The sequence below is a fragment of the Phyllobates terribilis genome, unplaced genomic scaffold (genome assembly GCF_046119375.1).
Source record: "Phyllobates terribilis strain yellow unplaced genomic scaffold, ASM4611937v1 Scaffold_2__4_contigs__length_985480577, whole genome shotgun sequence".
In the NCBI taxonomy this organism is placed as follows: Eukaryota; Metazoa; Chordata; class Amphibia; order Anura; family Dendrobatidae; genus Phyllobates; species Phyllobates terribilis.
Window position 1 is genome coordinate 605,253,908 of NW_027362762.1, and position 15,151 is coordinate 605,269,058.

The 15,151-nt window shown below is 45.0% G+C and overlaps 1 protein-coding gene across 1 annotated transcript in view; it reads right to left on the minus strand.

Annotated features, from left to right (window-relative positions):
* LOC141252882 (tubby-related protein 1-like) overlaps window positions 1-15,151 on the minus strand; it is a 489,319-nt gene that overhangs the window by 69,960 nt on the left and 404,208 nt on the right. The window contains exon 7 of the mRNA XM_073670636.1: window positions 1,677-1,848. Coding sequence (XP_073526737.1) covers window positions 1,677-1,848 — 172 coding nt within the window. The remainder of the gene's footprint in view (window positions 1-1,676; window positions 1,849-15,151) is intronic.

Genomic DNA, 15,151 nt, shown 5'->3' on the forward strand with positions numbered 1-15,151 from the left:
GCCCCTACTGAAACCCCTTATTATTTACATCCAATAAGTCACCACTTTCATGGCTCTCTTAGAGTATGATGCCAACAAAAATACCCCCAACACACAGTATGATACCCCTACAGTGAATTACACCACAAAGTTTGCCTCCATAAGACAACCCACACACACAGTATTATGAACCCACAGAGCACCCAGCTAAGTATGATACCTCCACACTGCGCCCCACACACAGTATGATGTCTCTCACTGTTTCACCACACAATAGAATTGTTCCCACACAGTATAATGTCCGCATAGTTTCCCCATATATTTTGAAGCCCCACAAAGTTCCCTCACACAGTTTGAAGTGACCATAGAGACCCACCAACAGTATAATGCCATTACTGTGTATGACTATTGTGCTATGAAACTCTTTAAAAAGGAAGTGCATATAATATGTAAATGTGATTTAATATACCGTATTTTTCGGACTATAAGATGCACTGGACTATAACACGCACCTAGGTTTTAGAGGAGGAAAATAGAAAAAAAAAACTTAAGCAAAATATGTGGTCAAGATCGACTGTTATATGGGAAGGGGGTCAGCTACTGACACTGGTGTTGGGGTAATGTCCCCCAATTCTGTTAATATCCTCCTTCCTGGTATACGTGGCCCTCATCCCCATCTGGGTATACGTGGCCCTTATCCCCATCCTGGTATGCATGGCACCCCTTGATCCTGGTATGCTTGGCACCCTCTGGTCCCTTGATCCTGGTATGCTTATCACCCTCTGATCCCCATCATGCTGCCTACAAAAAAATAAACAATTATACTCACCTCCTCTCTCCTCCAGCGCTGCGTCCCGCTCTGCTGCTGACAGGAATCTCACTGTGTGAGCCGTGCATGGCGTCCCGGCCATGCGCAGTTCACACCATGATATGCTGTGCCAAAATAGACACTGCTCCACACGCCGGGACTGAGTGCGTGGGGAGCAGTGACCGTTTACTCTCTTTAATAGCGCACACACTGTACCTGCAGCGGCCGGCGGTATGTGTGCCCGATATTAAAGTGCATGAATATTCACTACAACCCATGGGAGTGGATTGTAGTGAATATTTATGGTCTTTAATAGCGGACACATAAACCGCCGACCGCAGCAGGAGCCTCACTGCGGGTACAGTGTGCACGCTATTAAGGTGAATGAATATTCATTGCTCTCCATGCCCATGGGCGTGGGAAGCAATGAATATTCATTTCCTTTAGCAGGCACAGCGTAGGCTGCAGCAGGCGGCTGCTGCCTTCGGTGCCCCGCTGATCCACCGCTGCCGCTCGCCCCACACCACCCACCACCCACAGCCATACAGTATATACTAGAATATAGTATTTGGACTATAAGATGCACCACCCACTTTCCTCAAAAATTTTCTTATAGTTCGAAAAATCTAAACGGTACATTGCGAGTGGTGAATATGCAGGATGGTTGAGCTCATAATCACTTTAGTGTAGAGTTTACTTAAAAACTCTTTTTTTTTTTTATTAAATTCCACTGTATTGTTTTGCCAATTTGAAAATTTTTTGGCAAAAATATAGAGATTTATGTGTTTCAAACTTACATATTTATAGTGTGATATATTTTCATGTAATTTCTTTCCTTACTAACACTACTAATATCAATATATGCCTAAGGCTATGGCTTTTCACTTACGATTATCAGAGTGGACAATTTGAAAGTTCTTGATGGAAGGGTGTGTGACACGTCCATGAAAGTTCAGAACATAAGACTGTGTTTCATCATTCCACACTGGGCTCTTGTTATGTAATTCTATTACATTTTCCACATTCTTGTTATGCCATCGTTGGAGTAGTCCATCATTATCCTGTTAGAAAAAAAACAACCAAGAAAAAATCTGATTATATTTTTAGATTGTTTAAAATAAGTTATATCAATTTTTACAACTTGCATATATGTATTATACTGTAATCTCTCCTGTTATTAATTTATTATTCATTTTTTGTAAAAAAAAAATGTTTTTTTTATATGTATCAATGTGGGCTTTATCACAAGTACTTGTTGAGACTGTTTAGCATTTGCTGGTATAAATGTCAAGTAAAGGATTAATAGTTTCCATTCTTTTCCTCCTTTCTACTGATTATTATACTATCATATGTGCTATATCACATTAATTGGATTTTAATTATTGTGTTGCATAGTAACATAGTTTTTAAGGTTGAAGAAAGACTAAGTCCATCTAGTTCAACCCATAGCCTAACATGTTGATCCAGGGGAAGCCAAAAAAAAAACATGTGGCACACACCAAGCTCCACATTGGGGAAAAAAATTCCTTCCTGACTCCATACGACAATCAGACTAGTTCCCTGGATCAACGCCCTATCAAGGAATCTAGTGTATATATTGTTGGCATATACTACAGATCAGAACTTAATATAAGTGAAAGGAGGACTTTATACTAACCAGACAGCAGATGGCGATAGTGTGTAAAGTTATATGCTTGCTGTTATGGTGGGAGAAAAGCTCTCAATTGTTGGTTGTTCTTACTTCCTGTATTTCCGTTTTTTCCTGAATGTGTTATGTCTGCAGCACACGGACTGTGTGACACTGAATTGTATCTCATGTTTATCCAGTATGAAGTAAATACTGTTTACTCAAGATATCTTGCTGATTGAAGCTCTCGTAAGTACAGTGGTGACAGTAAGAAGATGCACTCTGTGACAGGTTATGGGCCTAGGCTGGAACCCAGACACTAAAGCCCAGACACTACAGGCCTGCACTACAAGAGGATCCTGGTTTATAACCCCAGATAATGGAGCACACAGATAAGCTCTGTAAACAGAAGGAAATAAATCCAGATACAGAGTGACAAAGGAATTCATGATCCCAGGAGCTAGATATAATTACAGAGAAATCAACACAGGCAGGACATACAGGAACTATGAGCAAGAAGAAAAAACAGGGGAATATCTTCAGTACAACTCTCTAAACAAGTAAGACTCTATAAAGATGATGAGTAACACAGAACTGAAATTCACAGTAGCTAAACTGAATAGTGAAAATTATCAGTTATGGAAATTCAAAGTAGAGATGTTGTTATCTAAGGATGATTTATGGGAAGTAATTGTTACAGAAAGACCAGATCAAGATAATCACCAGTACTGACCGCTGTGGTACCCCACTGTTAACTGTGACCAAGTCTGAGTGTGTTCCATTAATAACCACACTTTGTTTCCTATCACTAAGCCAGTTCTTAACCTTACATATATTTTGTTACCCATCAGGGTGGTGGAACATCTGTGCTGTGATACAAGGAGGGACCAGAGGGGCGTAACTAAGTACCTACCCGGACCGAGCCTGACCACACGGCAGCTTAGTCGACTCCGTGAACCAAGGAGGGACCTGGAAAGTGAACCAGATGCAACTCTGGGACCGAGCTTGTGTGAGAGCAGGCGACTCCCATGGGACTGATGGCCGTAGTCGACAAGCTCAGCAGATGAGCATGGCTGATAGACAGGCAGGTGATGCGGGTAGACAATCAGGTGAGCACAGCTGATAGACAGGCACACAAACAACAACCTTGCACAGGCACCTCCATTTTGGAGGAGGTGCCTGATATAATGCAGTCCTCCGGCCATTGGCCGGGGACTCTTTAGGACAGCGTGCGCGGCCCCTCTAAGAGGGAGCTAGCGCACGTGTGTGCTCTTTTATTACAGTGCCCGGGGAACTGCGTGTGGTGCACGCACCCCAGACAGATACAGCAGGGGAGCCGGAGGATGCCGGACTGGGACCACGGCGGTGAGGGGATCGGCGTCTCTGCCCGGCTGGAGGCAGAGACGCCGACGCTACATATTTTCCCCTATCCCCATGTTCTCATTTTATGTATCAACCTTTTGTGTGGAACCGTATCAAAAGCTTTTGAAAAGTCCATATACACAACATCCACTGCATTTCCTTGTTCCATTCCGGAATTTACCTCTTCATAAAAGCTGATCAGATTAGTTTGACAGGAACGGTAATTCGTAAACCTATGTTGATATTAGGTCATGAGATTTTTCTTCAGATACTCTAGTATAGCATCTCTTAGGAAACCCTCCAGCATTTTACCCTCAGTAGAGGTTAAGCTTACTGGCCTATAATTTCCAAGTTCATTTTTTGTCCCCTTTTTGCATATTGGCACCACATTTGCTATACGCCAGTCCTGTAGTACAGACCCTGTTATTATGGAATCTTTAAAGATTAAAAATAATGATCTATCTATGATGTTACTTAATTCCTGCAGTACTCGCGGGTGTATCCCATCCAGGCCCGGGGATTTGTCCACTTTTGAGATTTTTAGAGGCCGCCGTACTTCCTGCTGGGTTAAGTAAGTGACATTAAATGGAGAATTTTTGGTATCACTAATCATGTTTTCTGTCATGTGATTTTCTTGTGTAATTATTGTTGAAAAAAAATCATTTAGCATATTGGCTTTTTCCTCATCCTCATTCACCATTTCACCCAGACTATTTTTAAGGGGGCCAACACTATCATTTTTGAGTTCCTTACTATATATATAGTTAAAGAATATTTTGGGATTATTTTTACTTTCTCCGGCAATGAGTCTCTCTGTCTCAATCTTTGCTGCCTTGATTTGGTTTTTACAGAATTTATTTAATTTTCTGTATTTATTTAATGCCTCATCACTACATACTTGCTCTAGTTCTCTAAATGCTTTCTTTTTGTCACTTATTGCGCCCCTTACAGCTCTATTTAGCCATAGTGGTTTCCTACTATTTCTAGCATGTTTATTCCCATAGGGTATATATTGTGCATAGGTCCTATTCAGGATGCTAATAAATGTCTCCCATTTGTTTTGTGTAGTTTTATGTCTCAGGATATCGTCCCAGTTTATTGCACTAAGATCATCTCTCAACCGTTGGAAATTTGTCTTCCTGAAGTTTAGTGTCCTTGTAACCCCTCTACTACACATTTTATTAAAGGATACATGAAAACTTATTATTTTGTGATCACTATTACCCAAGTCACTCACAACTCGTATATTTGATATGCAGTCTGGCCTATTGGTTAATATTAGGTCTACCAGTGCCCACCTTCTTGTTGGGCCCTGAACTAGTTGTGAAAGGTAATTGTCTCTCATAGTTGTCAAAAACCTATTACCTTTGCTGGAACTCTGGAACTACAGGTTTCTGTTCCCCAATGTATTTCAGGGTAGTTGAAGTCCCCCATAATAATGACTAATCCTTGAGCCATTGCTTCATCTATTTCCTTTTAAGGATATTCTCCGCTGCATCCATTATTTTTGGAGATTATAACAAACCTCTATCAGTGATTTATTATTTTTCCCCTCTTCCCTTATCTCCACCCACAGGGTCTCTACATTTTCATTAGATTCACATACAGTACGGACCAAAAGTTTGGACACACCTTCTTATTTAAAGATTTTTCTGTATTTTCATGACTTTGAAAATTGAACATTTACACTGAAGGCATCAAAACTATGAATTAACACATGTGGAATTATATACTTAACAAAAAAGTGTGAAACAACTGAAAATATGTCTTATATTCTAGGTTCTTCAAAGTAGCCAACTTTTGCTTTGATGACTGCTTTGCACACTCTTGGCATTCTCTTGATGAGCTTCAAGAGGTAGTCACCGGAAATGGTCTTCCAACAATTTTGAAGGAGTTCCCAGAGATGGTTAGCACTTGTTGGCCCTTTTTCCTTCACTCTGCGGTCCATCATACCCCAAACCATCTCGATTGGGTTCAGGTCTGGTGACTGTGGAGGCCAGGTCATCTGGCGTAGCACCCCATCACTCTCCTTCTTGGTCAAATAGCCCTTACACAGCCTGGAGGTGTGTTTGGGGTCATTGTCCTGTTGAAAAATAAATGATGGTCCAACTAAATGCAAACCGGATGGAATAGCATGCTGCTGCAAGATGCTGTGGTGGCCATGCTGGTTCAGTATACCTTCAATTTTGAATAAATCCCCAACAGTGTCACCAGCAAAGCACCCCCACACCATCACACCTCCTCCTCCATGCTTCACGGTGGGAACCAGGCATGTAGAGTCCATCCGTTCACCTTTTCTGCGTTGCACAAAGACACGATGGTTGGAACCAAAGATCTCAAATTTGGACTCATCAGACCAAAGCACAGATTTCCACTGGTCTAATGTCCATTCCTGGTGTTCTTTAGCCAAAACAAGTCTCTTCTGCTTGTTGCCTGTCCTTAGCAGTGGTTTCCTAGCAGCTATTTTACCATGAAGGCCTGCTGCACAAAGTCTCCTCTTAACAGTTGTTGAAGAGATGTGTCTGCTGCTAGAACTCTGTGTGGCATTGACCTGGTCTCTAATCTGCGCTGCTGTTAACCTGCAATTTGTGAGGCTAGTGACTTGGATAAACTTATCCTCAGAAGCAGAGGTGACTCTTGGTCTTCCTTTGCTGGGGCGGTCCTCATGTGAGGCAGTTTATTTGTAGCACTTGATGGTTTTTGCAACTGCACTTGGGGACACTTTCAAAGTTTGCCCAATTTTTCAGACTGACTGACCTTTATTTCTTAAAGAAATGATGGCCACTCATTTTTCTTTACTTAGCTGCTTTTTTTTTGCCATAATACAAATTCTAATAGTCTATTCAGTAGGACTATCAGCTGTGTATCCACCTGACTTCTGCACAACACAACTGATGGTCCCAACCCCATTTATATGGCAAGAAATCCCACTTATTAAACCTGACAGGGCACACCTGTGAAGTGAAAACCATTTCCGGTGACTACCTCTTGAAGCTCATCAAGAGAATGCCAAGAGTGTGCAAAGCAGTCATCAAAGCAAAAGGTGGCTACTTTGAAGAACCTAGAATATAAGACATATTTTCAGTTGTTTCACACTTTTTTGTTACACATATAATTCCACATGTGTTAATTAGAGATGAGCGGTGTTCGACTAGAACTGTTCGCCAATCTCAAATTCGAGCTGTTTTGGGCGGTGTTCGAGTTGTTCGACGAACCCGAACGATTTGCAAAAAATTCGGCTGTTCGAGGTTATGTTCGATAACTGTTCGTACACCAAAAGCTTGTCCTGCATGTCTGGTGCTATTTAGAGCACCAATCATGCAGGGATTGTCTGCCACTCACTGTAATGCCACAGCCATGGTGGTTGTGGCATTACAGTGATTGCCCAAATCGATGGGAACAGTGCCAACAGTGAAACATGAAAAGCCGGCAATTCAGCAGCGGCATACACCGGTACCCGACAATTTAGAACCGAAAGAATAGAGCTTCACACATAGATTAGATAGATAGAAACATGTCAGCCACATATATATGAAGCACAGTGACAGTGTTGATTACTGTACTTGTCATTTAGTGTAAACGATTTATCAAAAAAAATAATAGTGTTTTCATGCACCGTCTCTTTAAAAAAGCCGGCCGGCAATTCAGCAGCGGTACCCGACAATTTGGAATAGAAAGAATAGAGAATCACACATAGATTAGATAGATAGAAACATGTCAGTCACATATATATGAAGTACAGTGACAGTGTTGCTTACTGTACTTGTCATTTAGTGTAAAGGATTTATTAAAAAAAATAATAGTGTTTTCATGCACTGTCTCTTTAAAAAAGCCGGCCGGCATTTCAGCATCTGTACCCGACAATTTAGAATAGAAGGAATAGAGCATCACACATAGATTAGATAGATAGAAACATGTCAGTCACATATATATGAAGTACAGTGACAGTGTTGATTACTATACTTGTCATTTAGTGTTAAAATAAAGGATTTATTTAAAAAAAAATTGTCGTGGGGTTCCCCGTAATTTTAGTCTCTAGCGGAGGTTAAGCAGACGGCTGGGGCAGATGTTTGAAGTCTGGGAAGGGGGTAATACCCACGGAGCTTCCCAGGCTACTAATATCAGCCCCCAGCTGAATACCTAGCCTTTACTAGCTATTAAAATGGGGGACCCCCCCCAAAAAAATGATGTGGGGTCCCCCCTATTTTAATAGCTAGCAAAGGCTAGGCAGACAGCTGGGGGCTGATATTAATAGCCCAGGAAGGGTGCCATGAATATTGGCCCCCTCCCAGGCTAGAAACACCAGCCGTCAGCTGCCCCAGAAATGGCGCATCCATAAGATGCGCCAATTCTGGTACTTAGCCTCGCTCTTCCCACTGCCCTGGTGCGGTGGCAGTGGGGTAATAGGGCTGGGGTTGATGCCAGCTGACATCAAGCCCAGGTTAGTAATGGAGAGGCGTCTATAAGACACCCCCATTACTAACCCCATAGTCAAAGTTAAAAGAAAACACAAACACCCAGAATAAAGTCCTTTAATTGAAATAAAGACACAATCCTTTATTGTTCTAAATTAAACCATACTTACCACCACGCCCATTCCAGCTGAAGCCAACGATCTCCTGCAATAAAAGTAAAATAATAAAGCAACCTCATCCTTACCTTTCCATGGTTCCCAGGACAGCTTCAGCTCTGCTACATCGAGATGACAGGCTGGACCGCAGCAGAACGCTGCCATCCAGCCTGTCATCCCGCAGACACTGAGAAGCGCAGGCATGCTTGCGCTCCTCAGTGTCTCGCTGTGACGGCATAAAGATGAGCCGAGGTCATGTCCAATGAACTCGGCTCACCTCATGCATGTCACTGACAGCGTGGGAGAATTCTCCTGCACTCAGCGCTTCAGCGTGAGAATTTTCCCACGCTGTCAGTGACGTGCATGAGGTGAGCCGAGTTCATTGGACATGAATGAGCTCACCTCATGCACGTCACTGACAGCGTGGGAAAATTCTCACGCTGATGCGCTGAGTGCAGGAGAATTTTCCCACGCTGTCAGTGACGTGCATGAGGTGAGCTCATTCATGTCCATTGAACTCAGCTGACCTCATGTACGTCACTGACAGCGTGGGAAAATTCTCACGCTGAAGCGCTGAGTGCAGGAGAATTCTTCCACGCTGTCAGTGACGTACATGAGGTGAGCTGAGTTCATTGGACATGACCTCGGCTCATCTGGATGCCGTCACAGAGAGACACTGAGGAGTGCAAGTATGCCTGCGCTTCTCAGTGTCTGCGGGATGACAGGCTGGATGGCAGCGTTCTGCTGCGGTCCAGCCAGTCATCTCGATGTAGCAGAGCTGAAGCCGTCCTGGGAACCATGGAAAGGTAAGGATGAGGTTGTTTTATTATTTTACTTTTATTGCAGGAGATCGTTGGCTTCAGCTGGAATGGGCGTGATGGTAAGTATGGTTTAATTTAGAACAATAAAGAATTGTGTGTTTATTTCAATTAAAGGACTTTTTTCTGGGTGTTGTGTTTTTTTTAAATACTTTACTAGAAATTCATAGTGGTCATGTCTAATATTGGCGTAACCCCATGAATTTCGGGCTTAGGGCCAGCTGATAATGCCAAGCTGGCCCTAACCCCTTCATTACCCAATGAGCCACCGCACCAGGACCCTGGATGAGTTGGGTACAGCGCCAGAAGATGGCGCTTCTATGAACGCGCCATTTTCCGGGGTGGCTGCGGACTGCAATTTGCAGCTGGGGGGACCCAGAAAGCTTGGGCCTCCCTGCGCTGCAGATTCCAGCCCCCAGCTGCCTAGTTGTACCTGGCTGGACACAAAAATAGGGCGAAGCCCCACGTATTTTTTTTTTTAATTATTTCATGAAATTCATGAAATAATTAAGAAAAAAAGGGCTTCCCTATATTGTTGTGTCCGGCCAGGTACAAATAGGCAGCTGGTGGTTGGGGGCAGCCTGTTCCTGCCTGCTGTACCTGGCTGGACACAAATATAGTGCAAAGCCCCACGTCAATTTTTTTTTAAATTATTTCATGAAACTAGATGGTGGCCCGATTCTAACGCATCGGGTATTCTAGAATATGTATGCGGCAGACCCGGCGCAATCAGCAGAGCGGTGTTTAAATTTGGCGCCAAAATCGCTGACTGGTCGCGGCCAGCAACCGCGACCAATCAGCAAAGCGGTGTTGAAATTTGGCGACTATATCACTGATTGGTCACGGCCGGCGGTCGCGACTAATCAGCAGAGCGGGGTTTAAATTTTGCGCCAATAATGCTGATAGGTTGTAGTTGCGACCAATCAGCAAAGCGGTGTTTAAATTTGGCGTCAAAATCGCTGATTGGTCACAGTTGCCTTCCGCGACCAATCAGCAGAGCGGGGTTTAAATTTGGCGCCAATACTGCTGATTGGTCGCGGCCGGCAACCGTGACCAATCAGCCGAGCAGGGTTTAAATTTGGTGCCAATACTACTGATTGGTCGCGGACGGCGACCGCGATCAATCAGCAGAGCGGTGTTTAAATTTGGCGCCAATAATGCTGATTAGTCGCGGCCGGCATCCGCGACCAATTAGCAGAGCGGGGTTTAAATTTGGCGCCAATCTCGCTGATTGGTCGCGGCCGGAGTCCGCGACCAATCAGCAGAGCGTTGTTTAAATTTGGCGCCAATCTGACTGATTGGTCGCGGACGCTATTTAAATGTGGCGCCCAAATCGGTGATTGGTCGCGGGCAGCGTCCGCGACCAATCAGCAGAGTGGTGTTTAACTTTAGCGCCAAGATCACTGATTGGTCGCGTGCGGAGAGGGCGACCAATCAGCTAATCGTATTGGTGAGGACCGGGGAGCGCCGCTGCCTGGTCGGATACTTCCGTTGCGAGAAGCCGGGAGATGAGCGACTGCTCGCAGCAGAAGTATCCCGACCCGCAGCGCCGCTCCCCGGTCCTCCCTTGACACCCTAGCCGCTGATGTCCCCACAGTATCCGCATGGTGTTACAAAGATCCGGACATTTGTGTTAAAAATCGCTGATTGGTCGCGGGCGCTGCCCGCGACCAATCACAGATTTGGGCGCCAAATTTAAATATCGGCCGCAACCAATCACCAATCTTGGCTCCACATTTAAACACCGCTGTGCTGATTGGTCGCCGACGCTGGGCGCGACCAATCACCGATTTTGGCGCCACATTTAAATAGCGTCCGCGACCAATCAGTACAGCGGTGTTTAAATGTGGAGCCAAGATGGGTGATTGGTCGCGGAGGATATTTAAATTTGGCGCCCAAATCGGTGATTGGTCGCGGCTGATATTTAAATTTGGCGCCCAAATCGGTGATTGGTCGCGGGCAGCGCCAGCGACCAATCAGCGATTTTTAACACAAATGTCCGGACCTTTGTAACACCATGCGGATACTGTGGGGACATCAGCAGCTAGGGTGTGAAGGGAGGAAGGGGGAGCGGCCGGATATTTCTGCTGCAAGTTCCCGCTCATGTCCCGGGTTCTCGCAGCGGAAGTATCCGCAGCGGCGCTGACATCCAATTGGTCGCGGCCGCTATTTAAATGTGCGGCACAAATCGGTGATTGGTCGCCGTCTTGACCGCAACCAATCACTGATCTTGCCGCCAAAGTTAAACACTACTGTGCTGATTGGTCGGATATTTAAATTTGGCGCACAAATCGGTGATTGGTCGCGGGCAGCGTCCGCGACCAATCAGCACGGTAGTGTTTAACTTTGGCGGCAAGATCAGTGATTGGTCGCGCGCCAAGACCGCGACCAATCACCGATTTGGGCGCCACATTTAAACATCGGCCGCGACCAATCACCGATCTTGGATCCACATTTAAACAACGCTGTGCTGATTGGTCGCGGCCAATATTTAAATGTGGCGCCCAAATCGGTGATTGGTCGCGGTCTTGGCGCGCGACCAATCACTGATCTTGCCGCCAAAGTTAAACACTACCGTGCTGATTGGTCGCGGACGCTGCCCGCGACCAATCACCGATTTGTGCGCCAAATTTAAATATCAGCCTCATGCACGTCACTGACAGCGTGGGAAAATTATCCTGCACTCAGCGCTTCAGCGTGAGAATTTTCCCACACTGTCAGTGACGTGCATGAGGTGAGCTCATGTCCAATGAACTCAGCTCACCTCATGCACGTCACTGACAGCGTGGGAGAATTCTCCTGCACTCAGCGCTACAGCGTGAGAATTTTCCCACGCTGTCAGTGAAGTGCATGAGGTGAGCTGAGTTCATTGGACATGACCTCACCTCATGTATGTCACTGACAGCGTGGGAGAATTCTCCTGCACTCAGCGCTACAGCGTGAGAATTCTCCCATGCTGTCAGTGACGTGCATGAGGTGAGCTGAGTTCATTGGACATGACCTCGGCTCATCTTTATGCCGTCACAGAGAGACACTGAGGAGCACAAGCATGCCTGCGCTTCTCAGTGTCCGCGGGATGACAGGCTGGATGGCAGCGTTCTGCTGCGGTCCAGCCTGTCATCTCAATGTAGCAGAGCTGAAGCTGTCCTGGGAACCATGGAAAGGTAAGGATGAGGTTGCTTTATTATTTTTCTTTTATTGCAGGAGATCGTTGGCTTCAGCTGGAATGGGCGTGGTGGTAAGTATGGTTTAATTTAGAACAATAAAGAATTGTGTGTTTATTTCAATTAAAGGATTTTATTCTGGGTGTTTGTGTTTTTTTTTTTAACTTTGACTATGGGGTTAGTAATGGGGGTGTCTTATAGACGCCTCTCCATTACTAACCTGGGCTTGATGTCAGCTGGTATTATAAGCTGACATCAACCCCAGCCCTATTACCCCACTGCCACCGCACCAGGGCAGCGTGGAAGAGCGAGGCTAAGTGCCAGAATTGGCGCATCCTATGGATGCGCCATTTCTGGGGCGGCTGACAGCTGGTGTTTCTAGCCTGGGAGGGGGCCAATATTCATGGTACCCTTCCTGGGCTATTAATATCAGCCCTCAGCTGTCTGCCTAGCCTTTGCTAGCTATTAAAATAGGGGGGACCCCACGTCATTTTTTGGGGGGGGTCCCCCATTTTAATAGCTAGTAAAGGCTAGGTATTCAGCTGGGGGCTCATAGTAGTAGCCTGGGGAGCTCCGTGGGTATTACCCCCTTCCCAGGCTTCAAACATCTGCCCCAGCCGTCTGCTTAACCTCCGCTAGAGACTAAAATTACGGGGAACCCCACGCCCATTTTTTTTTTAATAAATCCTTTATTTTAACATTAAATTTCAAGTACAGTAATCAACACTGTCACTGTACTTCATATATATGTGACTGACATGTTTCTATCTATCTAATCTATGTGTGATTCTCTATTCCTTCTATTCTAAATTGTCGGGTACAGATGCTGAATTGCCGGCCGGCTTTTTTAAAGAGACGGTGCATGAAAACACTATTATTTTTTTAAATAAATCCTTTACACTAAATGACAAGTACAGTTAGCAACACTGTCACTGTACTTCATATATATGTGACTGACATGTTTCTATCTATCTAATCTATGTGTGAAGCTCTATTCTATCTGTTATAAATTGTCGGGTACCGCTGCTGAATTGCCGGCCGGCTTTTTTAAAGAGACGGTGCATGAAAACACTATTATTTTTTTTGATAAATCCTTTACACTAAATGACAAGTACAGTAAGTAACACTGTCACTGTGCTTCTTATATGTGTGACTGACATGTTTCTATCTATCTAATCTATGTGTGAGGCTCTATTCCTTCTTGTCTAAATTGTCGGGTACCGGTGTATGCCGCTGCTGAATTGCCGGCCGGCTTTTTTAAAGAGAGCGTCTTCTGAGCAGTTTGTCAGCTTTTGGACACCTTTGAAGGTGTTTTCTATGTGTTTCTATGTGTTTTTGTTTGCCTGCCATTGGTTTTAACGGTGTTCGACGGTGTTCTAAGGTGTTCGACAAACAGTTCGACGAACAGTTCCTCGAACATCCCGGTGTTCGACGAACCGAACCGAACCCGAACACCACGGGGGTGGCTCAACACTAGTGTTAATTCATAGTTTTGATGCCTTCAGTGTGAATGTACAATTTTCAAAGTCATGAAAATAAGGAAAAATCTTTAAATGAGAAGGTGTGTCCAAACTTTTGGTCTGTACTGTATATTCTCAGGCAAGATGGGTTTTAAGGATGATTTTACATATAAACACCCCCCCCCCTGCTTGTTTGTATGGTCATTTCTGAACAGACTATAGCCCTGTAAATTAACTGCCCAGTCATGGCTCTCGTCCTGCCATGTCTCAGATATTTCCACCATGTCATAATTATTTTCCAACAAAATTAATTCTAATTCCTCCATTTTGTTGGTGAGTCTTCTGGCATTAGTGTACATGCAATTTATGTATCTCTCTGTACCTCTATTCCTTCATACTACATTAACTGTTCTAACTCCACGCTCAATTTCTTTATTTGTGCCCAGGTCACTTTCTGCACTGTCTTCCCCACCTATAAAATGAATACCCTCCCCCCAATCCCTAGTTTAAACACTCCTCCAACCTTCTAGCCATTTTCTCCCCCAGCACAGCTGCACCCTCCCCACTGAGGTGCAGCCCGTCCCAAGCGTAAAACCTGTAGCCAACTGAGGAGCGGCCCAGTTTTCCAGGAACCCAAACCCCTCCTTCCTACACCAATTCCTGAGCCACTTATTTATCTCCCTAATCTCCCATTGCCTCTCTGGCATGGAACGTGATACAGGCAGTATTTCAGAGAATACCACCTAGGAGGTCCTTGCTTTAAGCTTGCAACCAAATTCCCTGAAATCATCTTTAAGGACCTTCCACCTACCTCTAACTTTGTCATTTGTGCCAATGTGCACCATGACCGCTGGGTCCTCACCAGACCCTCCCAGTAATCTGTCAACCCAATCAGCGATGTGCCGGACTTGAGCACCAGGTAGGCAGCACACTGTTCGATGATCCTGGTCTTTGTGACAGATTGCCCTATCTGTTCCCCTAATAATTGAGTCCCCCACTACCAGCACCTGCCTGGCCTGCCCTGTTCTCCTATTTCCCCCCCTTACTGGAACTGACATTCCTCCGGCTTTCAGAGGACATGCCTTGCTGCAGCAGTGCTACCCCTGTACTGACACACCCCTCATCTGCTAATTTTACAAACTTATTGGGGTGTACCAGATCAGGACAAGCCTCCCTGGCACTCTTCCCTCTAGCCCACTTCTAACTGTCACCCAGCTAGCTGCCTCACTGTCCTGCAGCTCCCTACTACCACCCTCCCTCACATCTACCCCAGTGAGCAGCTGCTCAGAGAGTAGCAGACTCCTTTCCATATTGTCTATGGATCTCAGTGTTGCCAGCTGCTCATCTAGATCCAGTACCTGGA